This window comes from Telmatherina bonti, assembly GCF_933228915.1.
Source record: "Telmatherina bonti genome assembly, chromosome: 14".
Taxonomy (NCBI): Eukaryota; Metazoa; Chordata; class Actinopteri; order Atheriniformes; family Telmatherinidae; genus Telmatherina; species Telmatherina bonti.
Genome location: NC_136612.1, coordinates 28,051,901 through 28,074,888, shown reverse-complemented (window position 1 = coordinate 28,074,888; position 22,988 = coordinate 28,051,901). Strand labels below are relative to the sequence as shown.

At 39.4% G+C, this 22,988-nt stretch overlaps 2 protein-coding genes across 2 annotated transcripts in view; both read right to left on the bottom strand.

The window, feature by feature from the left end:
- Positions 1-277: 277 nt before the first annotated feature.
- Positions 278-14,358, bottom strand: kcnh4a (potassium voltage-gated channel, subfamily H (eag-related), member 4a; the record flags this gene model as incomplete). The annotated part of the gene is made up of 15 exons (XM_079253111.1): positions 278-1,162; positions 1,762-1,838; positions 2,050-2,129; positions 2,213-2,577; positions 3,221-3,435; positions 3,530-3,779; positions 4,680-4,879; positions 4,963-5,157; positions 5,563-5,770; positions 6,108-6,265; positions 6,910-7,162; positions 7,445-7,578; positions 7,944-8,075; positions 8,204-8,437; positions 14,283-14,358. 15 exons carry the CDS (start codon positions 14,356-14,358, stop codon positions 278-280), a joined length of 3,462 nt encoding a protein of 1,153 aa, XP_079109237.1.
- Positions 14,359-19,584: 5,226 nt separating this feature from the next.
- The window catches only part of LOC306765283 (inactive phospholipase C-like protein 2), a 60,547-nt gene continuing 57,143 nt past the window's right edge, over positions 19,585-22,988 (bottom strand). The window contains exon 6 of the mRNA XM_079252690.1: positions 19,585-21,388. Coding sequence (XP_079108816.1) covers positions 20,888-21,388 — 501 coding nt within the window. The 3' untranslated portion in view covers positions 19,585-20,887. The remainder of the gene's footprint in view (positions 21,389-22,988) is intronic.

The following is a 22,988-nucleotide window of genomic DNA, read 5'->3' as shown; positions in this document are numbered from 1 at the left end:
CATGCATGTTAAGGTTAATTGGTTACTCTAAATTGCCTATGGTGTTAGTGTGAATGGTTGTTCATCTGTTTGTATTGGCCCTGCGATACACTGGCGAGATGTCCAGGGTGTACTCTGCCTCTGGCCCGAAGGCTGGGATAGGCTCCAGCCCCACCGTGACCCTTACTTGGATAAAGCGGGTTCAGAAAATGAATGGATCAGACTTTACATCACAAGTCTCAAACAATATGGAAAACTGTTATGTTTATACAGTAAAAATAACCTGATCTTGCAGTCATTAGTGTGGTAATTCCTCCATGCTCAAATTACTGTTTGCACTATGAGATTCAATGTTATCCGTCTCGTCTTTGAAGAGAGAATTTCTACAGTCTCTGTTTGATACCTGCTCCAGCAGAGAGCATGCATGGTTCTGAGAATAGGGGAGAGGGCTGGATCCCACAGGGGCACTTTGTCTTGGACCGTTGGTAAAGCTTTGTTGGCCTTGATTATGCCCTGTGCACATTGAATTGAAGACTTCTGCAGGTGTCAAAGAGCTGGCTGTGTGACACTGTGGCTGACCAGTAGGAGTGATGGGGAAACGAACAGGTGTCTGGGACCTGACCAGATTTTGTGTGACATGGGAGTGACCACAATTTACAGTAGAGCATAGAGGTTGAGTGCTATGCTTTGTGGGAACAGATGCATTGTAGACCATCTGCAGGGCCTGACTAATAACTGGGAAGCTATTGAAGGCTGGGCTGATGCCCAGGAGGGAAGCGCTTCCTTGGGTATGAGGACGGGCCATGCAAGGGGTGCTTGGAGTTGCTTTAGTTGTTTGAAATGTGCTGTACGAGCTCTGTAGCCTTTGAGCTTCGGCTCCTTCTCTGTCAGAGCAGCATATGTGCAAACAGGTTGACACAGGGCATGACGAGTGCAGCAATGTGGGACCCCTGCCACTGGAGGGCATTCCTCTGCACCCCCATGCATTTCTAGCAGGATGGCTAATTGTTTCATGATTGAGATGCAGTTCAGTGGATGTATTTAAAGGGACATTAGGCTGCCAGATGCTAGAACATGTCACACTAGGAGCAGCATGATGAATGGTTATATGAGATTGCAGGGACTGCATTATGCCATGGAGCTCCTTTGCCAAACTGGACACTTCTTCATTCAAACTGGTAACCTAAAAAAGAAAAAAGAAAAGAAAAATTAACAACACTTAAAGTCCTTTCTGGGCATTGACTTTATTTAAAACATACATTTTATTGATCAAAACTGATTATTTTAAAGCTCGAATGGGTTAGCTTTTAATATGTTCCATAGAATAAATAAAAAAAATGCTAAATGCCTAAACGTTCATTTATTGCTAATTATTTACACTGTATAATGAGCTGAATAGGAAAAGTTTATGTTCATTAAATCTGTAAGCCAAATTTGAACTTTTGAGATGTTGCTACATAAAATAAGTGCATCTGGGAATTTTCTATGAAGTTGTTTTGAAAAAAAGAAATTAGCAGTATATGAACACTACGTTGTGCATAGCTACAATAAACAGAGACAGGATTGTTAGCCGGAAGCGACACCTTTAGGATGAAGATCCACAGCTCAACTAATTCTGACCACATACATGAGAATTTTTTTTTCTCTAATGAAAAAAAGTCATGTTCTTTTCTCTTACAATTACACACATGTAATCAGTAAGTGAGCAGTGTTCACTACATCAACGTATTCATAAAAGGGAAAAGTTTTATTTGCATATGTACAGCTTTTATTAGACTGTACCTCTTTGTTCAGTTTGCTGATGTTCTGCCTCACTTCTTCTGTCTCCAAAAGCAGGTTAGCACTCACCTTGGATTGGTCTAACAAAGTATAAGAAAGATAAATGCAGATGGTTGGGGGTTGTATACGTTACATGTGGAAGATGCCAAACCCAAAATTAAAAGTAGACATTTTCATTTGCTAATTTACTTAAGCATTTCTTTAGCATATGTGTTTTTTTTAAGATGTTACTTCTTTCAGTTTAAGTCCAATGATTTTTTCCATTCAGTGCGCTTCCTGCAGAGAGTTTACCTGGCACATGAGTCTTTGTCTCGCTTTGCTCTACATTGAAATGAAAGGTGTGACCATTGTCCTCAATTCCATCCACGACCCTGGCAGAGAAACAAATAGATGTTACATTATTCTAAATGAGCTCAAACAGCACATAAGTGCAAAAGTGGGGTAAAAGGGTTACCTGGGGCTCAGGTTTAGTGGACTAACACAAGGTAAGGATGGCAGGAGTAATTTGACAGGCTGTTGATTGAGACCTGAGTCATTAGTGAGACTGTGCAAAGGAGAGAGAGAGAGTTCCTCCCGGATGAAAGGCTGGGGAGAGGGGCTGCGACCTCTACCTCCCTGAACAGGTGATCGACAGAGGTGGAGAGCAGTGATGTGCTGGGCCTCCTCCCCTAAGGTGCTGACGCAGGGTTGATGGACAGGACTGCCTAAACCGTGTATCAGAGGCACTCTCACATGCTGGGAGTATTTCATGTTGTCTGCTTGTTCAGCATCATTTGCCTCAATGATGAAGGGTAGCTTGTGGTCCATGGCATCCTGACCCTGGGGAAACATAGTTGACAACTTAGTGGTGCTTGTTGAGGGGCTGTATGTTTCATTTTTTTCTGTAGATGTTTAACCGATATAGTTTTGAAAGGAAGGCTTGGAGTTGAGGTTTGTTAGCTTTGGGAAAAACACAGTTAATCTTTTTCATACCCTGTGCCTCACAGTTTAGGTCACAATTTACTACCTGACCTAATGATAATATGCAGAATATCCATAATATTCAAACCAAGTACAGGTAAATATTCTATTTTTTTCTTTTATTATAATGTTTTGCTGGGAAACCCTTTCCCCCCCATTATTAAAACAACACTCAACAGTGTGTTGTTTTTCCCTCCATTTTTACTTTTATACCAATAGACTTTATTAAAAATGTTTTTGCCATATTTTTCAATTTTCAAAACCAAATTTGACACCTCTTAATCTAAACGCAGATCATCGGACACATTGGGGGCATTTAGACCATGGTAATTGTAGCCAAGCACACACACACACCTTAGAATGCCTTGGAGTCCATAGAAATCTTCTTAACCCCTAAAGGTATGGAAATCAGCATTAACAAGTGATTATACTCATTTGGTAGGTGGTATGTGTGCTACATTTATGATTTATTCAGCAGGTACAGCGTTTTTATATGTCTTACATCAGCTTCACTGCCCTCTCTCAAGTTGTAGGTGAGATTGTGGTGAATGTCAGAGCTGAATCGACTGCTGTATTCTGGGTAAAGCCCAAGTACCTCCCTCAAAGCCTTAACACTGATGTATTGCAAGTCACAGTAGGTCAGCGCCTTCACATCTGCATTCGTCTTGATTACTTGGTCATGCTCTGGAAGGTCAGCTCCTATAAGGTCACCTTTGCCTGCATGGATTTTCAGACAAACAGAGGCATTACAATGAGGTGATAAAGACTTGAATAAATGGGTCAAAATGTGTGACAGTTTCTGAACACTTACCCAGGATGGCAAGGACCACTCCATCTTTCAGAACCTCAAGGGAACCTGAACAGACAAAATAATTTGCTTGTAGGGCATCTCCGTGTCGGATGAGGTATTCACCTGGTGCACATAAGGAAGTCTTGATATGCAGGGAGAGGGAACGAAGACACCCTCTGCTGGCTCGCTCAAATACAGGCAGCTGCAGGATGTCTTTGTTCAGATGCATAGCGATGTCTGCTCGCAGTTCATCTGGGAAGTCATGCAACAGCTAAGAGAGTATAAGGGGAAAAAAATAAGAATTGGTGATTTGATTGTTTATGCTACAGTGCATCACAAACCAACAGTTTATTATTAGATATTTCAATCATCACATTGTAGTTCAATGGCACCAGAGGTGGTGCTTTTTTGTTAACATGTGGTGAAGATGACCAGACAAGAGCTGAAAAGTGGACAGATTGCACAGGTGCCTACAAGGCTGCCTTGGTCCACCTTTTTTTTTACCATTAAAGCTTCATAAACTTTTCATTTTTCTTCGATTTTCTTATCCGGCTGCTTTCTCTTTACTTGAAATTAGACTCACTTATTGATACTGGACATTGGATTCCAAATGAAATAACAGGAAAAGAAATTGATTGCTACTACTGCAATTTAAAATCCAAAACATCGAATTATCTATAACCCGTCAGTGTAACTGAAAGACCAAACTGAGGTTTTGAAGGTTGATGCAGTCACACAAGGTGTCAAACTGCTCAGCAAAAGCCTGACTGTGTTAACAACCACATGTTCACAGAAACCAGTGGCTGTGTTGTTGCTTTTAGCAGGGAATTAATTATCTTTAGAGGTGAGTGTAAGGGTGTTGATGAGTATTCTCTCTATTTCAGCTCCAACCCTTGTAATTACCAGGACCACCTCCAAGATAGACTCTGGCGTTGTCATTGAAATTCTATTTGCAACACAGAGGCGTCTACTTAAGGAAATGGAATAAGACTCAAGAGAGTTCAAGATGTCCCACATTTAAAGGACCACGTTCCGAAAGTCAGATACATTCAGACAGAAAAGACATGAAGTAACTTGTCTTTTGAAGGACATCACTGCATTCAACAATCCCAGCTCTTTAAATGCTGATCAGGTGTGTATTTGATTATTTGAAATGCATCCTTTCACCCACCTCATTGGCATTGATGCCATTGTTGACCGACCAGGTGGCTTGAAAGTTTTCCAACATCCTCTGCTTTAGCTGCTGAGGTAGCCGATGCACACGGATGAAGTCCTTGAGATCCTTCATGCGGGTGTGGTAGAGCGAACGGCGGGAGTACATACGCTGGATGATGGCTGTTACATTGCCAAAGACCACTGCATGCATGAGGGCTGGAGGGGAAGGAGCAACGTTGTGATAATCTCAGATTATTTACACAATGTGTGAAATTTCCGTCATCGCCATTTTAACTCACCACCCATGAGCATGATGCAAATGGAGAAGATCTTCTCCGCATCTGTATTGGCGCATACATTTCCAAAGCCAACACTGGTAAGGCTGCTTAGGGTGAAGTAGAGAGAGGCAACATAGGCACTGGGCATGGAGGGACCCCCCATGGTGTTGTTGATGTACGGTGTGTCAAGACGCTTTCCTAGCTCCTGTAGCCAGCCTGGTGGATGAGGTCAGATGATGGTCGTCTTAGATTAATGTGGTGCTCTCAGGTGACTAAACTAAATCTAGAACGTCAACACATTTATTCTTTTTATTCTATCTTGTTTAACCAGCTTCAACAGAGGGCCATTCCTCCTTTGGTAAGTGATAAAACTGTATGTGATCTGACTAACCTAATGCACACTGGAGATATAACAGAATTACTCGATGACCTAGACTTCCTCTTGACTAAGAAGAAAAGACAGAGGTTGAAGTGCTGTTTAGGGATTAAGGCACTCAAGCATAACTAGAAATTTGCCGCCTGAAAAGCACTACAACTGTCTCTGCAAAAGCAGAAAAAGAGCTAAATATATTTGACTAATTGTTTGGAAGATGTTAAAAAAAACCAACACAATGTGCTCACCTATTTCCCAGATGACGGGGTCACTGCTTTCTATCTCCTTGCGTCCAATGACATACCAGACACATGCCATCCAGTGAGCCAGTAGAGCAAACACTGACATGAGCAGCGTGAGGACCACGGCGCTGTACTGGGAGTAACGATCCAGCTTCTGCAACAGGCGCAGCAAACGCAGCAGGCGGACCGTCTTCAACAGGTGTACAAGCGATGTCTGGAAAAGGAGTGCAAGCAACATGCATGACTTTTTTTTTGTACTTTTTATGGTTTATTTAAGATTGCTTTCTTATTCTATAGTTATAAACTGTAATCTTTGCTATTTGCACAATCTCCATAGTAAAGCACCTCATACAGGTTTAAAGTGACAAACTGTTGGAGCAAAATCAAAAATGTTTGAGTTTAGTTTTATTGTATTTTGAAAATTTAGATAATAATCTCCAAGCTTTGCACTGAAGTGTTGTACAGCAACATTTGCATTCTTGGACTTAAAGCCCTGAGGAAATACAGCCAAAAGAGAGCTATTTGTCTTCAAGCTATAATGACAGACTTACCACTGTGACGTTGAATGCATAGAGGAGGTCAAAGGGCAATGCTGCGATCAGATCCACAAAGAACCAGGTCGTGCAGTAATGCAGACAAATGGATCTGGCGTCATACACCACTTGACCCGACTGACTCACATATGTAGTGCGGAAATTCAGGATTATATCTGGAAAAGAACAGTAAAGTTATACATAATGGAAATGGTATTCCAAATGCTACATAAAACACATAAACAATTAGAAACTTTTAGTCATCCATTCTCATTGTAGTCATAGTAACTCGCCACAAAAATAACATCAAGGAGCAGCACGTGAGAGCAGGTGCGCTTGTCCCTATAAAAACTTCCTGTAACGCAGCCACTTGTCTGACGAATGAATATTCAACACCACTTTTGTTGAAAGAAAATTGGGACAAAGTGAGAGAAAACTAATTATGATTCATAGCCTGGGGCAACACAGACGCCCCGAGTGGGCGAGAGCTGGTAGGAGGCGGCAATGTGTTAGTCATTGCCAAGGAAACAGCTGCATGGGGAAATACAGTTGTTCCAAATTTAAACTTACTATCATTGTCTCAACATAATCCTGTTCAAGATGCTTCCACATAGAGGTGAACTGATGCGCAGCATGTAATTAATGTTGCAGATGTGACTTTAAAATGAAGTGGCACAAGCTAGTAATTAAGTTGCTACATGAAGTTCGATGTTATCCTCCTCCTGTGTAAAGAAAGTTGTACATTTTACAGTAGATTTATTTAGAAAAGCACAGCCCTGATTACAACATTTTTACATCACGAAGTCTGAATATGTCATACCAAGCATGAAGAGCATTTCCACGGCTATGTCACTCCCTGCCGTGCTACGGCTGACAAGTGAATGATGATCATTGCCCTCATTATGGCTGACAAAGCAGACATTGAAAGGCACGGTGACAGCGACGTAGAAGGTCGCCAGCAGAATAAGCCAGTCCCACATGGCCTTGGAGATGCTGTAGTGCAGCAGGATGAAACGTGACTTCTTTACAGCAGCCACTTTGTACTCGGGTAGGGAAGGTTTCTGGAACATACTCTGAAAATATCACAAGGCATCAAATTTTAGACTTTGGAAATATGAAAACAGCTTTAAAAATGAAACTATCATATTGGGAGTTTGCATGTATTTTTTCAGCCTCTGCCAGTTTCCTGTCACATGCAAATTGCCCCCTGATTGCCACAACTGCAGCAAACCACCAGTCAAATAGCACCTGTGTTTACAGAAGATTTTAGCTGCTAAAGGATGAAAGGCAGAAAATGATCTCAGCAGGAGTTTATATTCAGATGAATGAACTTCAGCTCAGAGGTTTACACTCACGTTGGTCAGTTTCTTTTTGCCCCTCTTTGTGAACAAGTTGTCCAGGTGGTGCAGAATAGTCCTTCCTCTTTCTTGTAATCTGGTAAAATGTGATTGGTTGCTTTTTCTGCTTTCATTTGGAACCTCTGACATTCCTACAAGCAAAATAAATAAATAAATAAATATAAAGGTTCAGTTTAATCTTCTTAAATAAGACAGCAGAACATTTCAGGGTTAACATAAATGAATGTGTGGACTACTCCGACTTCCTCCCACCATCCAAAGACATGCATGTAAGGTTAATTGGTTACTCTAAATTGCCATAGGAGTGAGTGTGAGTGGCTGTTTGTCTCTGTGCGGCCCTGCAATGGACTGGTGAGCTGTCCAGGGTGTACCGCGCCTTTCGCCCAAAGACTGCTGGGTTAGGCTCCAGCTTCCCCCGCTGCCCCGAATTGGATTTAGCGGTTAGGAAAATTAATGAATGAATGGATGTGTGGACTTGTACACAGCCGTAGCTCACCATCTCCTGGAGAGTATTGGTGTGTGTTCTCATATGATTCACTGACATCTTTAAAGGACAGCAGGAACAGCACCACTTCGCCTTCCTCGTTTTTAATTGGGACAATATCCAGGAGGCACCAAAGCCGATTCCCTAAAGGCACCGACATTATTCCAAAGAAACAAGACTGTCAGACAGTTCTTTTAACTAAATTGATGACTGAATTAGTTTTAATGTTCAAAAACCTCAAGCAAAAGCCGAGTGTTTTTATTCATCCTCACCATTTTTCTTATAAAAACAGACTTCTTCTTGGTACTCCTGTTGCCCTTCCAGAGCTTTCTGCACCTGCTGGATTACATTGTCACTGGTTTCAGGCCCATGAAGAAAGTTGCAGGTGCACGTCCTCTGCATCACCTCAGTCCGAACAAAGCCAGTCAGCTCACAAAATCCATCAGAGCAGTAGACGATCGGGTAGCCATAGCGACCCTTTGCATTTCCCAGGAGAAAGTTACTGTCTGTGATGGAAATATAAAAAGACGAAGAGCGTTGGTGTGAGTTTGACAAAGAGAAAGAACAGACAGTTCAACAAGCAATAATAGACACTGGAAGTCTGAAAGAAAATGCAGACAATTTCTTGAGTTATTTTCAACAAGCATCACTGCAAATCTGAATAACGTAGTACAAAAGAAGCACATAACAACTCCTGCTATTTCTTAGCCATACAGGTGCGACCCAAAGCAAAATGTATTCATGTGTTAATCATCCCTCAACTGAATCACTGCAGTTCTATACACCAGGGATCTCCAAATCTGGTCCTCCAGGTCAGGCATCCTATAGGTATTGGATGTTCCCCTGCAGCAGCATACATGATTCAAATGAATTGGTCATTAACAGACTTGTGCTGAATTTGACAACAAGCTGCGGAGACCACTTTGATTTGAATCAGGTATGTCTCAAAAGGAAAGCTCATTTGGAGATCCCTGCTGTACACCTTGGTCCTCGAGGGCCTGTGTCCTGCAGGTTTTCCCTGCTGAAATACCCCTGACTCAGACTTAAACTAGCTCTGCACATGTCTGCTAAATACACATTGATTTGAATCAGGTGTGTTTCAGCAGGGACACTTGGAAAACCTGCAGGAAACCAACCCTGAAGGACCAGGATTGAGGATCCCTGCCTCAACCCCTTCATCACTGTTGCCACCATGGACAACCGCATCATGTCAGTGTTAGCAGTAATTGCTGTGCAATGCTTATATTGGAATACACATATTATGAATCCATGTAACCAGATGACTATCATCTAAAAGCTCAGCAAAACTAAATTTAGGAAAACGAAAGACTGGTCAAACCTAGAAAAACTGAACGAACATAAACAAGCATACAGGGTTTAAGGAGATAATCTGGAAGGCTGTTAAAGGCTGCCATGATGATAAAATTCACCCCAGATGTACAGAATCAAACATGTACTAACATGCAGAACAGTGCAACCAGTCTTCACATTCTCTCAACACAGTGAGGAGTCAGTGGAGTGTGTTCAGTGAGAGGCTTCTTCAGATCTTGTAACACTGAACAGTACAGAAGGTCACAGTTGCTAACAGCCATGCATAACAAAGACTTGATGATTATTGACATTATTAATAGTTATTATAATACATTGTTTAATCTTTTAAAGAACTACTGTTGCAGTTTTTTTTCGCATTCATATTTATAATGCTTTAATAATGCTGATTAAAACTCTTGTTTGCTTCAGCCTTTTAATATAATTATTCATACTGACATGGCAACTTTAATTTCTTGCATCAAAAATTATTGTATTTAAGCTATTTCTTTTCTGTGAAATGTCTTTTATTCCTTTCTAAAGTTAGTTTTCAGTGTATTTTTCAATGCTTCTACTGCACCCAGCTGTAATGTTTTTGTTTCACATAAAGCTCTGAATTGTTTTGTTCATGAAATTTGGTCTATAAATAAACTTGTCTTGCCTTATAAAAAATAACAGGTCTTGTTATCCACTTATTTAATGTATTCAGGGCCTTTTGAGCTGCAGAGTTACCAGTGAAAATAAAGGCTTAGGTTTTTTTTTTTTTTTTTTTACTCTTGGACCTATTGTAAAGGGAAAACAGCAGGCAGATGTCTCACTGGCCACAGATGGCTTTCACTGGTGCAACCTTTCAATATCTACACAAACAGATCGGCTCCACACAGGTGTCCTGTTTCATTTGCTCAGTCAGTGTCTTTTTATATGCAAGCAAATTCAATTCAAAAAAGTTATTTCTTTTTGTTCCCCATATGGCAAACATCATAATGATGCTATAAGTACAAGGACAACACTGAGCACCTGCTCAGAAGGAAAGAGGAGTTTTGTATTGTCCCTGTGCAAAAAGTATCGGCAGATACAATCTAATCTGATAACTTATTTTATATACTATTTAAACAGCAGGCAGCAATAGTTAAATCTGTTTAGTAAGAATCACAATGCAGCTTTTAGAGCAGAACATATGTTTTATTAGTTAAATCCTTATCTCAAAAACATTTTTTCCCAAGATGTGAACTGAAGCCCTGAGATATGTTTTATTTATTTTCTGCACAAATTGCCATGGTAACACAAGTGTGGAAAGATCTTAATTTAGCTTCCCATGAAAGTAAGTGTGCACATGACAAGTTAAACCATGCACACATCCTTGGCTTTCAAGGGATGCTGGCTCTTATAATTATTGGATGAAAACTCTTTGAATCCTTAATCTTATAAAGTTATTCTTCAACTACCTGTTCACCTAAACCCATGTTATAAACAGTAATACAAATAAGCTAAATTCCTCTGTTTTAATCTTCGCAAACAAAAGTTGTGAAGCCATGTCTCTGAGCTCAAGCTCCCCCTCTGTCTGTTGGCTTTGTTTTATTCATAGGAACAATGTGGTCCCAATGAAACCGCAGCTTAATGGACATCAAGACATGTCAAATCATAAAAGCAAGTTTGTTTGCCAGAAAATTGTCTTCCTTTTCTTCAATTTTAAGTTACTCAATTTTTAGGTTATCTGGCACATGAGAGAAATAAAAAGAAAGAGCGCAGTAGAAGAAACGGTCCATGATGAGTCTTTGACCATTCAGGCCACTAAGACAGAAATTCTGGTACATCTTAAAGACACAACCTAAAAAATTTGGTTTTATTCTGTTTGCAGTTTGCATTTACTGATTATACTTTGAAGTGGCGAAGGAAATGATGAATAATTTACGTATTTTCCTGTTTTCAAAAAGGTTGACTGAGCAGGACCTCAGCTGATATTTGATAGGCTCTATTCCTCTGCATAATTCATTTTAATCAATCTTCCTGCCTTCATATCAGGATCATGTGGATATTATCGCCATTCTCCTTTACAGTGTGTCTTTAAAAGGTTCATAGAAAGGCTTTTATTCCAATTGAGACTGTCAGTTCTCAGGTTGGTCTAACAACAAACAATGTATCTAATAATGGAGGATTTATAAATGTGTGTGTGTGCATGCTTGTGTGTGATAGGGAGATAGCAATAGCGTCTTTGTCTGTCACGTTTTTCGATATGTTCTGGGCAGATTTTCTTGAGGTTGTTTCTTGAGGTTCAACTCCTTTGGAATAAATCTGAAGTATCCCTCAAATGAACAGACTTATATTACAAGCAATACACACCTTGTGGGATCCAAGTATATTATTATTGCTGAAGCATAAAAGCAAACACCTTCTGCTGATCTATTCTATAGATTTAACTGTGATACAAAAAAAAGCACAGGTTGAGGGCTGATTGGGTGTGTTCACATGCAACTGCAGCAAGGAATCAGGTGCACTTTTCAATTTTTTTAGAGAGTGACAAGTGATGTTGATTTTGATAGAAACTACAATTAAATCATACAAACAACTTATTTTCTTTTTCACTGAAATGGCAAAATGTTAAACCTGAATTAATACAATTGAGTTAAAAATGGATTTATTCCCAAGATTCCGCAAATTTACATGCAACTCCATCAAAACATCAGAATTTGCATATTCACATTGCATAAGGGTTGCAACCGCAAACTGACATCAACAATATTTTGACATCTGCCTCTGTAAGAGGGATTTTGTACTTGTGTGACTGGCTGAGGGATGAGGCAGCATCACATAATTATTAAAAGAGCAAAGCTATTTGAATGTTTTTTAAAATTGCTTTACATGTATTTTATCATATTGAAAATATGCTTTTCAATTTAGTGTGCAAAATAAACAGAACAAAATATAAAAAAGACCCTGATCATTCAGTCTGGCATATGAATGCTCAGAGCAGGAAGAATTCAGTCATTTGTTATTATTTGAACAATTTCCTATGGCCGTCTGAGGTCGAAATGCATTGTTTTCATAGTTAATTACCCCACATTCAACCTTTGTTCTTTATTTTAGCAATTCCAAAAATCATTCTGCTAAGAAGGCACCATTTCTGTGTCTGAACCTTTAAGTGTTGATGCTCGGAGTCTGTTCACACCCCACTCTGGGAGATGATGCAGGTTTTGCTGGCACCTGCTCTGTAATTTTAGAGGGCAAGTTCAGCTAATTAGGACGGGTCAATTGCAGTATCCACTTCCTGATTGGTTATATTCCCTCATGAGGTCACAGAGGAAAACATCTCAGAATCAACCATTCAAGAACACATGCACTTAAAAATGAAGCACGCAAGCAAGAGAGGGGTTAGAATTTTCTCACTTTTGGGCCTCGTGCACCGACCATGAGGACAAGCATGACTTAAAAACCTTTTTGAAGGGAATAGTATACTATGGAGTTTTAATATTTATCTTTTTTTATGAATGTAGTGATCACCAAAGAAACTGAATAGTTCCATAATATTTCAACAAATGTCTTAAACTATTATTTTAAATTATAAAAACTATAAAACATAAAAAAAACAACTTCTGTTCAGTTTTAATATGAATTTTTTCATTTTTATTTCACCTTCTAGTCAGGAAGCTCTTTCCTTGGGAAGAAATCTGAGGAATAAAACTAAAATGCTCTCTTCAAAGAAATCAGATAAAAAATAAAAAATCAGATATTTTACTTTGCAGTGTTGCTGAAAAATATAATTCTCTTCAGTTCCATTTGATTTGAATAGCACCAATTCAATTAAACATTAGATACCTTTAAAAATACTGCCCGGTTCAATCAATTCATTGTAGTCCAACTATAATCCCATTTATAAAGTGTATTATGAGATCCATGGTATTCCACTTAAATAATTGTGTTCATATATGCCTATTTACAAAGCTAAGCTCAAGAAACCTGCTCATATTCTAACATTACATCTTTCTGATACATTTAGGTCTCCATTCCTTGCATTCAGTCCAAACACAGTCTGTGCAGATCGTGCACATGTTGAATAGCCTGCTGCTCATGCATCTCTGCATTACACTTAATGCAATTCAACTACAGACATTTTCACTTTGAAATAAGAAATGTGAAGTATCGGTATCTCTACGTTCTTATATTTTACTTATTTATTCAAGATGGAGCTCATCATTACTGATGAAAACAAACACTTTGTGTTCTATTTGTTACATTTTGCTTGTCATAGCTGTGACACCTTGTACATCTTGATCTGGTTCACTTTAATATTCAAGCATGAAGATTTGGGTTCAGCTTGCACTCGAGTGCACCTGTTTTAGGAGGTTTGTTGCAGGTAAACGCTCTTGCACAAATCTGAGCAAATCTGTGGATAAAAAGAAAAGTAGTGGCCTTGATTTCTGTTTTTTTCCCATAGAAAACTGGAATGCTATTAAAAACACAGACCAAAGCCATAGCAACCAGCCACACTAATGCAGGCAAAGCCAACTTAATGTCATCTTTACATGTAATCTTACAGTTCACATCACTTTATTTGCTTAATACCCTGGATGTCATACTGGATCACACCACAACAGACTGCACACATTTTTGCACCATACAATTAATCAATTAATTCGAAGAGTAGAAAACTCAATTATGGTGTAATATGCCGAATATACACCAGGAATACTAAATATTTAATCTTACTGCTCAACACGCATCTCTCAGCGCAGGCTAAAATCAAACCAGGCTTAACAGCGAAGGTTGATGTTTTCACAGCTGAGACACAGCTATTCACCTGTAACGTAAACATATTGTATGTGTACCTTTGATAAAAAGTTAGGAAATACTGAAAAGGACAAAATGAGAAAATAATCTGAAAGTTTCCATATTCTCATGAAACCCAGGAAGGTACTTAAGAGCGTAACTTGAACATAGATATTTGTAGATATTTCCATGCCTTCTATGCTATTCTCAGCTATAAATACTATTAACAACATTTTTACTTCATCCACATGGTAAATTCCTCTCCCTCAAAATACTTACGGGTACCATCAAAGTGGTTGGCAATGCTGTCCAAGAAGGTATTTTGTGGAGCAAGAAGGCCCTTCATCACAGGCATCCTGTACTAGATTTTGAAAAGAAGAGTCACTTTCCAGCAGTTCGTTACCATTCGCTGAGAGGCACCAGTAAGAAGACCAAAAGGCTTTACTTTCGCTTGCTCCTTACTATATTCTGCACATATTTGCTCTGTAGATGTAGCTCCAGACGAGCTTCTTGCTGAAATGTATTTTCTTCTTCAGGAAAAGATGTTTGGAGTTCTCTGAAGCTTCTCTCTGAGTCTGGAGTCGTCAGGTTCAGTCGCGCATCCCTCTGCAAAGTCTCAACTGCTCCTCAGTCTGTGTAACTCTACTCACCATGGTTCCTGCCATATCTCAGTCCCCTACCTCTTTTTCTCCCGCCCTCTCTCATACAAAGGCCTGAACCAGCCCCCTTTCCACACAGTGCGAATTCATTAGATACCTCTCACTTTCTCTCTAACACACAAAGCCTGCTTCCTCCTACTTCTCGTTCCCTGGAGAAGTTATTAGAAATGACTTTCTTGCTCTGTCTGCTCTTCCTTGTCTCACTTTTTATGGCTCGATTTTTTTAAAATTTATTTATTTATTTTTTATTAAACTCTTCATTGGGAGCTATTGCATGCATTTCTTGTTGCCTTGGCTGTTTATTCAGTATTCAGCTTGGTTGCTTTGGATACCCCACTGTGAGACATATTTGGAGTATTTAAAAAGAATTAATTAGTTTGTCAGACACAGACTCCAAGATAAACAGAATACAGCACTGGATGAGGTTCATTTGCTGGTTTAGGGAAATTTAAGTGACTCATTTGTTGAGACGAAAATAATTTACCACCTAAGGAATCACCTGCAATTTGAGGCACTATTCTATTTCTCAATATATGAAACAACACCCACACACATTCAGCCCAAAAATGAACATTTAAATATTCTTTTTGCATTACATCATTGCTTAGCCATACATCTCTCTTTCTTTTTCTTTCTAGTCACGGTGAGCAATGCAGGGCTCATGTTGGTGGAGATAAAATACTTTGAAGAATCAGTATGTGCCACCCTGGTGAGCAGCAGTCCTTCTTAAAAGTGTCATTTAGGTTCTATCGTTTTATTTTGCAGTGTCAAATGTTTCTCACAGACTTCAAAAATTAATCCCCAGTCAGAACCACTCCTTTAAAACAAAACTCTTCTCCTTATTTTGTGTTGTTTCCTTGTAATATATGTTATAGGGTTCACAATTACAGTATATTGAGTAGGGGTGGGGAAAATCAAATAAAAAAATTCAATATCGGGACTTTGTTATTCACAATTTTAAAATAAATTTTTTTTTGTTAAAAAAATCTATATATTTTTCAAATAAATAAAAACAATCATATATTTAAAAAATGGTCATTTTTGTTGTTTTTATTGATCTTTTTACTTGTCTTCTTGGACATTATAGCAGCAGAATGATGGTCTGGTTACTTTGTTATTTTTCCAAACTGAAATCAAGATTTGCAATTTAAATAGAATCGACACCCAAAAAATTGGAATCGAATTGAATCGGGACAAAAGCATATCGTCATGTCCCTAATATTGAGCATCATACAGCATACCCACGGCTAACTCACCTCTGTGACGACCCACTCCTGAAGGACCTTTGTGGGTATATTTTGATTATTTGATGTGTGGATTGTTTTGATTTTGTGTTGCAGGCTTTGGTACTGATGGAAGGTTGTGTCGCCTTACATCCTCAAAGGGCTTCCTTTTTCAGATTAAGGCCTGGCATTTGTTTTGTTGTCCTATTAGGTTTGGTAAGATTTATGATAAGTCATTTAGGTCATAAAATACATTTTTATGCAAATTCTTTGTTTACTGTGGTCCCTTAACCAGATACTTTGATGTAAAACATGCATCCCTTTCTGTCACTAAGTGACACCAGCTGGCTTCATTGGATGGGTTGGTGATGTTTAGGCATTTAGGTCACTCATTTTAAACTGTCAAGCAACAGAGGAAATATTATAAAAAGGTAATTTATCCTGATATGACCAAGCTAAAGAATTCCTGGTATTTTGTATTTCTTGTCATTTTCTATTTTTTTCCCTTGTTAATATGATAATATATGTTTAATGTTTTTATATTTAATATTATGCGTTTATGTGAAGAACTGTAAAACAGTCGATGTCATTGGTGAGAATTTCTATTTTGGACCAGAACAAAAAAAAAGACAGAAATTCATATACAGCATACCTATCCATTTGCATCAAATGGCAGAAAGCAGCGAAGTTTAAGGAATAAGGAAGATAAGGAAGGATGCAGAGAGATGTGCTGCTAATTTGCATATTTGCATTTAGAGTTTTACTGAAGTCATATTAAACTATAATATGATTGTCTTTAGAGAAATGGCACAAAATGTGTCCTTCTTGTAGAGATTATTTTTTCAGAGTTTTAAAATAAAAGACAGTTATTTAAAGAAAAGCGGGTTTTCAATAAAGCTGTAAGTGCAGTTATTCTGTAATTTGCTAAATTGCTCATATATGTAACAAAGATTCTGACAATTCTCTTTTACATAAGACATTTTTGGATGCCACAGGACTCAGGCTGTGCACAAAGATGTACAGACAGTTCAGATCACCAGTTTAACCTGTTTTCAACTATGAGGTGCCAATGCTAATGGCTGCACTCTTCTATATCAAGTAATTATTTTCCTTGAAAAGATTCTACAAGCACAATCCTGTGCTTTTAAGTTGCCATAGCAATGGATATTGCTTTTGTGTGCAAATCAGATTCAGTCAGAGCCCTTCTGTTTACACAGTGAGTCATGTATTTATATGAATATGTCAGATTTCTGATTAATACAGCTCTGGCTTTAATGCATATCATAAGTGAAAGATATCAGAAGATTAATAATTGCCAGATTTTTTACAGTAAAAGTATATACGAAAACTTGTTCTATAGTAATCAAACAAATTCATTTATAACTTGAAACACATTGTCAGCTTTAAATTGTTTTTTATTACATCTGAAATTTTCTTCCAGCTGATGCTACATTTAGGGACAAAGCGCCAAGACCGCCACAAAATTATTTCTACATGAGAAAATATGTCTTTTCTGTAATAATGTTTTTCCTTTTGGTTTGCTTTTTCTCCCATCTTTGTCCCAGTATTACTCAGTCTCAAACATGCAATGGTGTCACTACAGTAGGTCTTGACTGAGCAAACCAGTCTATGTACTGCTCCCCAGCTCTCTCTTCAGTCCTCTTCCCCACTGTCAGGATACCCGCTGCTTGGTTCCTGGAGCCATGAAGGAGCTGTTGGAGTTTGTTCTGCAAACGATGCTCATCCTTGTTTCGTTTACCCAGAGTGAGGATGCCAGCAGATGCATCTCCTGTAAGGGTCCCCCCAAAGCTCTTATCAGAGCGGCACAGTAACACATAGAGGCGACAGGAGCGCGATGGTTGTCTGCAGCACTCAGGCACACTTTGAGCATCACAATCCAGTTGAGACAGCAGCAAGATTAAGACGAGCGCCAGGGCTTTCTGCTTAGTGAGAAATTAGCTTTAGAACACAACATTTTGACCCAAAAATCTACAAAAGCAACTTGAACAAATACATCTGCGATCTATATGGCTTGAATATGCTGCTATCCAACTTACAGATAAACATTGTATAAGGTGTAATTTTCAGTGCTGAAAGATGGAAAATAAAAATATAATTTAAACTTAAAAGATTTAAAATCTCGTTCAGTGTAATAATTTATAACTGTATCAGTGTGTGAGTATATAGAAAAAGGAAATGCACAACTTAAGTTGTGTACTAAAATATTTCCTAAATAACAGAAAAAATTACAGATATTGAACATTCAGCTGATATATTTGGTAAATTGCAAGGTCTGTATTATGATCCCCCTAAATATATGAAACTATTTGTACAAAATGACCTTTTTAAGAGCCACAGATTTTCAACTGAGCCGTGCAGCTTTGGACTCGCGCAATCACGCAAAAAATGTAGACAGTAAATGTATAATAAATACAGCAAATACATTTTTTTTTATCTGAACTTTGGAAATGAGGAGTTGAAAATGTATATCAAAAAGAAATAAAGAGAAGGAGCCAACTTACCCTATTGGATGTGTCCATCCCAGCAGCTTTTTGGAAGTTGATTGGGTACCACGTCATCTTTTGGCTTGTGTGACTCTTATCTCTCGACGGGGGGAACATGTACCTTTTATATCGTTCTAGGTTGTCCACATCGTCAATCCTCTGGACGTCATGCAGGACAGCTCCAAGCATTAGACAAAACCCTTCTTTGTTATGCTTCTGATGCTTGCTCATTTGACGTTTACTTTGGACCATTAATTAGACTCCTGTTGCAGATCATCTCCCAGGTATCTCCATGGGCATGTCACAAACCACAGGTATGTCTTTGTGGCCGCTTACCAAAGGTCTATTAAGACATACCATTAGATGAATAATGAGGGTCTGAACTCAATTAGCTAATGTATTTGGTGGATATGCAATTACATATATGAACAAAATACTAATGGTCTTTTTCATTTTTAATGAGTAAGTTGTAAAAAAAAGCCATGCTAATGAAGCCATATCAGCTTTGTTGTTTGATGTCAAAGGTACCAAACTGACACATCGAGAAAAGTTGCTGCATTTCCTTGTAACCTGACCTTTTTGCTGTTGTTCAAGAAAACTGAGGATTTTAGCATATTTCTGAGTAGGCAAGTAACTTTAAGTTTTTTTTAAATGAAAGATTATTTACATACATTAAAATTTCCAGGCCATGTTATTAACTGCTGTTGCGTTTATCCTTACAGCCAATTACTTAATGTTTGATGCCATCTTATGGACAATGAGAAACACTGCTTTTAAAGAACACATCCATGATTCAATAAAAAGTCTAAATCAATAAAAATATAATTATAGATAAAAAAAAGAGATAACTTTGTTTCCCAGTGCATCAAAAGCAACCAATAAAACTTCTGTAAAAGCTTTATTGGTTGCATGTGGAGTTGCTTGCAATACATCCTACAGTTAGTTATGATTGTATAAGAAGGTTAACAGCCTACCATGGTGTGAAAAATCCCCAGTTATAGTTGCAAAACAATTTCAGAGTTATGAATCTCTGCAATGTAAAGCAAGCCTTTGTTTTATATTGATTTGTGACTTATTGAAGAGAAATAAACAAGCAAAGACAGGATAAACAATGAAGCCAGTTTTAATGGGCCACTTAAATGAGCTCCTACAGAATCCACACTCATTTTAAACTGGAACACATCAGGTTATTGTTTGACCCCTTTGTGTTGTGGTGTCAACCTGAAATCCTTCAATCCAGTCCCACATGCACTGGTTGTCCTGATGTGCGCCACAGAACAACAGGTGTCAAATCACTGCAAATGTGGAAGTAATGTTAAAAAAAAAAAAAACATCAATAAAACTAACAACAATTAGAATATCAATCATTAATGTCTGAGATTTGTTACAATATATGTTCCCTTCATACATTTTACAGACAGTTTACATCTATTTTCACAGACAGCAGTACCGTGTTGCTTTTGACCTTTCACCTTTAACAGGCTCGGTCAAATATTCCAGTTAGGACTGGCTGCTGAGCTCCACCACTGGAGGATGTGGGCCAGCTCCACCCTGGGGACCAAAACATCAACTCACATAACGTCATACACACAGCCCCCTGGGGAGGAGACGAGGAGATCCTGTAGGGAGTTTCCAGGAATGATGAAGAACTTAAACTCTAATGAGAGACACTAGAGATCTGCAAGGCCTGATGGAGGCTGACAGCAGCAAATAATACATTTGGTGTGACTGAAAGCTTTGACAGCTGCAGATTGTTTTACTATACTAGCTCTAAAACGTCCTGGTTTGTGCTGAAATGGTCGTCTGTGACTCCTACAGTGTGCTCGTAGAGCTGCACTAACTTGTGCCCTTAAAAGTAAAATGACTTCCTCTTCAGTGAAAGGAGTGGTGGTTTGCACTTAGCCTAATGTCTAAGATGGTGGAGAAAGGGTGTGAAAGGGAAGTTATACAGCCCAAAGGCATGCCAAAGTGTCTCTGAAATGAAAAGGCAAATTTGTGGCATTAGTTGCCAGTGTGAGGTAAAGCCTGTACCCACAGAGCTAGAGTACATAGAGAGAGGGGGGGGGGGGGCATGTAACTAGCGCTGCCCAGAGAGACAGAGATGTTTAAATCAGTGATCAGTGTACGGTATGCAGAAATTCGTTTCAGAACGATGTTACTAGCTCTTATCCTTTTGCTCTTTGCAAGGAAGAAGACAAGATGTGAACCTTCTGGCTGAAATGGAATATTTCTCTTTGTATCCACAGTTTTCCACTTGACTGCAGCGTTAGGTTTGTTTTCACCCTGACCGCTCAAGCTCAAATCTCCTTTCAGACTTGCGTCTCACTTCTAACGCGACGAGTCTTCCTCACTATTATCAGCTCTTTAACTCTTTCTGCAACCTCCTCCGTCCCCCTTTCCTTGCTGGTCTCCTGCTTTGCATCTACACCACTCTGCTTCTCTATCTGACTCTCACTGTCTCTCTTTGGGTGGGATCCTCTGTGGGCACAGGCTGCGGGTCAGCAGAATCCTTCAGGATTGTCACTGACCATCTCTTTTTCCCTCTCGGGGATGGTGTCGAGAGCTCCTGCTGCGCTCTGCTGCTGGCTCTGTAACTGAAAGTGTACGGGGGGTAAGGGTAAGGGCGGGGGCTGAGGATAGGCCGGGGGTTTTGACACAGTTTGGACAGGAGGAAGAGTTGCCAGCTGAGGATGCAGGAGAGGATATTGCTGAGAATAAGGATGGAAATAAGCCTGAGGTGTGGTCTGGGAATGGAGCTGGGTTTGGGGCTGGTACAGAGGTGGAGGTTGTGGTTGGGGCTTGGCTTGAGGCTGCATCTGCGGTGGCTGCTGCTGCTGCTGCTGCTGCTGCTGCTGGTGGTGGTGGTGATGAGGATGGTGCTGAAGCTGTGGGGAAGCCGCTCCATTTTTACTGAGACCACAGGACTGAGCTGCACAGTGGATTTGACGCAGAGTGTCCAGAGCCTCGCTCTTTGCATGCTTCAGCAGGTCTGCTTGGCCCTAAAATACAACAGAAAAATGCGCATTTTGTCATTTTTATTCCTCAAATAAAATGTTAATATGATAAAACTGAAGTTAACACCACACAGTTAAACAAAGCCATCACATTTCTTATTATAAAAGATTATAAAGTCAAACTGATGTTTGGCTTGCTAAATAAAGCTGTAATAAGGCAATAACTCAGGTAAAAGCTGGAGTTTGTGCCTGCAATGCATTAATGAAATAAAACCAGAAGGGGGCAGTGTAAACCCACTGAAGTGCTTTTGGTTGTCTGCCAGCTCTTTTTACTGCTTCTCTCAGCTGGTATACTGTGCTGTCATACGGTGATAATGTTACACTATGGTTTTGGTCTTTATTTAAGCACAGCAGAGATGAATTCCTGCCATATGTGGAGGAAGTGGTCAGGACAGGCCTCTTGCATTACAGCACTGTCATGTAAATCTGGACTACGGTCATAGCTGTCTGCCTCCTTCCGCTGTCATGGGGAAAAGTGGTTGAGTTTTCTCCACAGGCAGTTATTTCTGTGTGAGAGAATTACATATATTATTAGAGCTGTATGAAGTGGAGGGAAAAAGGGGAAGGAGGAAGAAGTCACGCTTTGACAAACTCACTTCCATTTACACAGCCTTTAAATGCTTTACTAATTCCCTCCAGCTTTGTTCTGCCACAACCGCCTGTTTTTCAGTGTCCACTCCAACATGTGCTCCCAGGAAAAGTTGAGAGCAGTTGCTTTCTCATCTGTGGATCTGCATATTTTACCTTCCTCCCACAGCCTCGCCGAGCATCGGTCTGTCAAACCTGCTGTGACAGCTCATTGGACCAACATCCCCGTGAAGCAGCATAAGCTGACCTGTTGTGCACCAGACTGAAGAGTAAATGGTAAAAGGGATAAAGTTCTCAGTGCCACACGGCAAACACAGCAGCCTGACATATTGCAGACGGAGTAAAGGTGCTGCCCTGCACACATCAGCCAACATTCAACTCCCTGGTGAAGTTAATGTGCTGCAAGTGGCTTTTTACCCAAGCCAATCCAACGCACAAACCAAGCATGAATAAGTCATATGTTTGAGGGGAAAAAAAACAACAACCCTGAAATTATATAAGTCATGACTCACCAGGCATTAAATAAGACAGCAAGAAGCTTGTCCTGTGCTGCAACAGCCAAATCACGACGGCACTTCTAGTTGGATGCATTCACTCCTACAGTTGGCCTCAAACTATCCATAGGGGGGCAAAGCCAAACTCACCTAATCCCACCACTATATGCAAATTGAATTTGAGCCCAGAGTCCTTGTTTAGCAGCCAGTTCCTTTGAAATAACCTGAATTTTCTGTGTATTATCTAGAGGACAGATTGTTCATATCTACAGAGAGTGATAAGCAACAAGAATATTGGCAAGAATAAAGCAATTAATTTGCCCCTGATCTGTTATGCATTGCCTCAAGAGTGAAACAGATGACATGCGATGAAAAGATTTCATTAATCCAAATCGGGTCAAAGTTGCAACAGGTGGAAGAAATATGAAACTATTGATTAATAATGCAATAATACATTTTAGATTAAATTTAATAACACAAATTAAAGTGGCGAAGGATTAAGA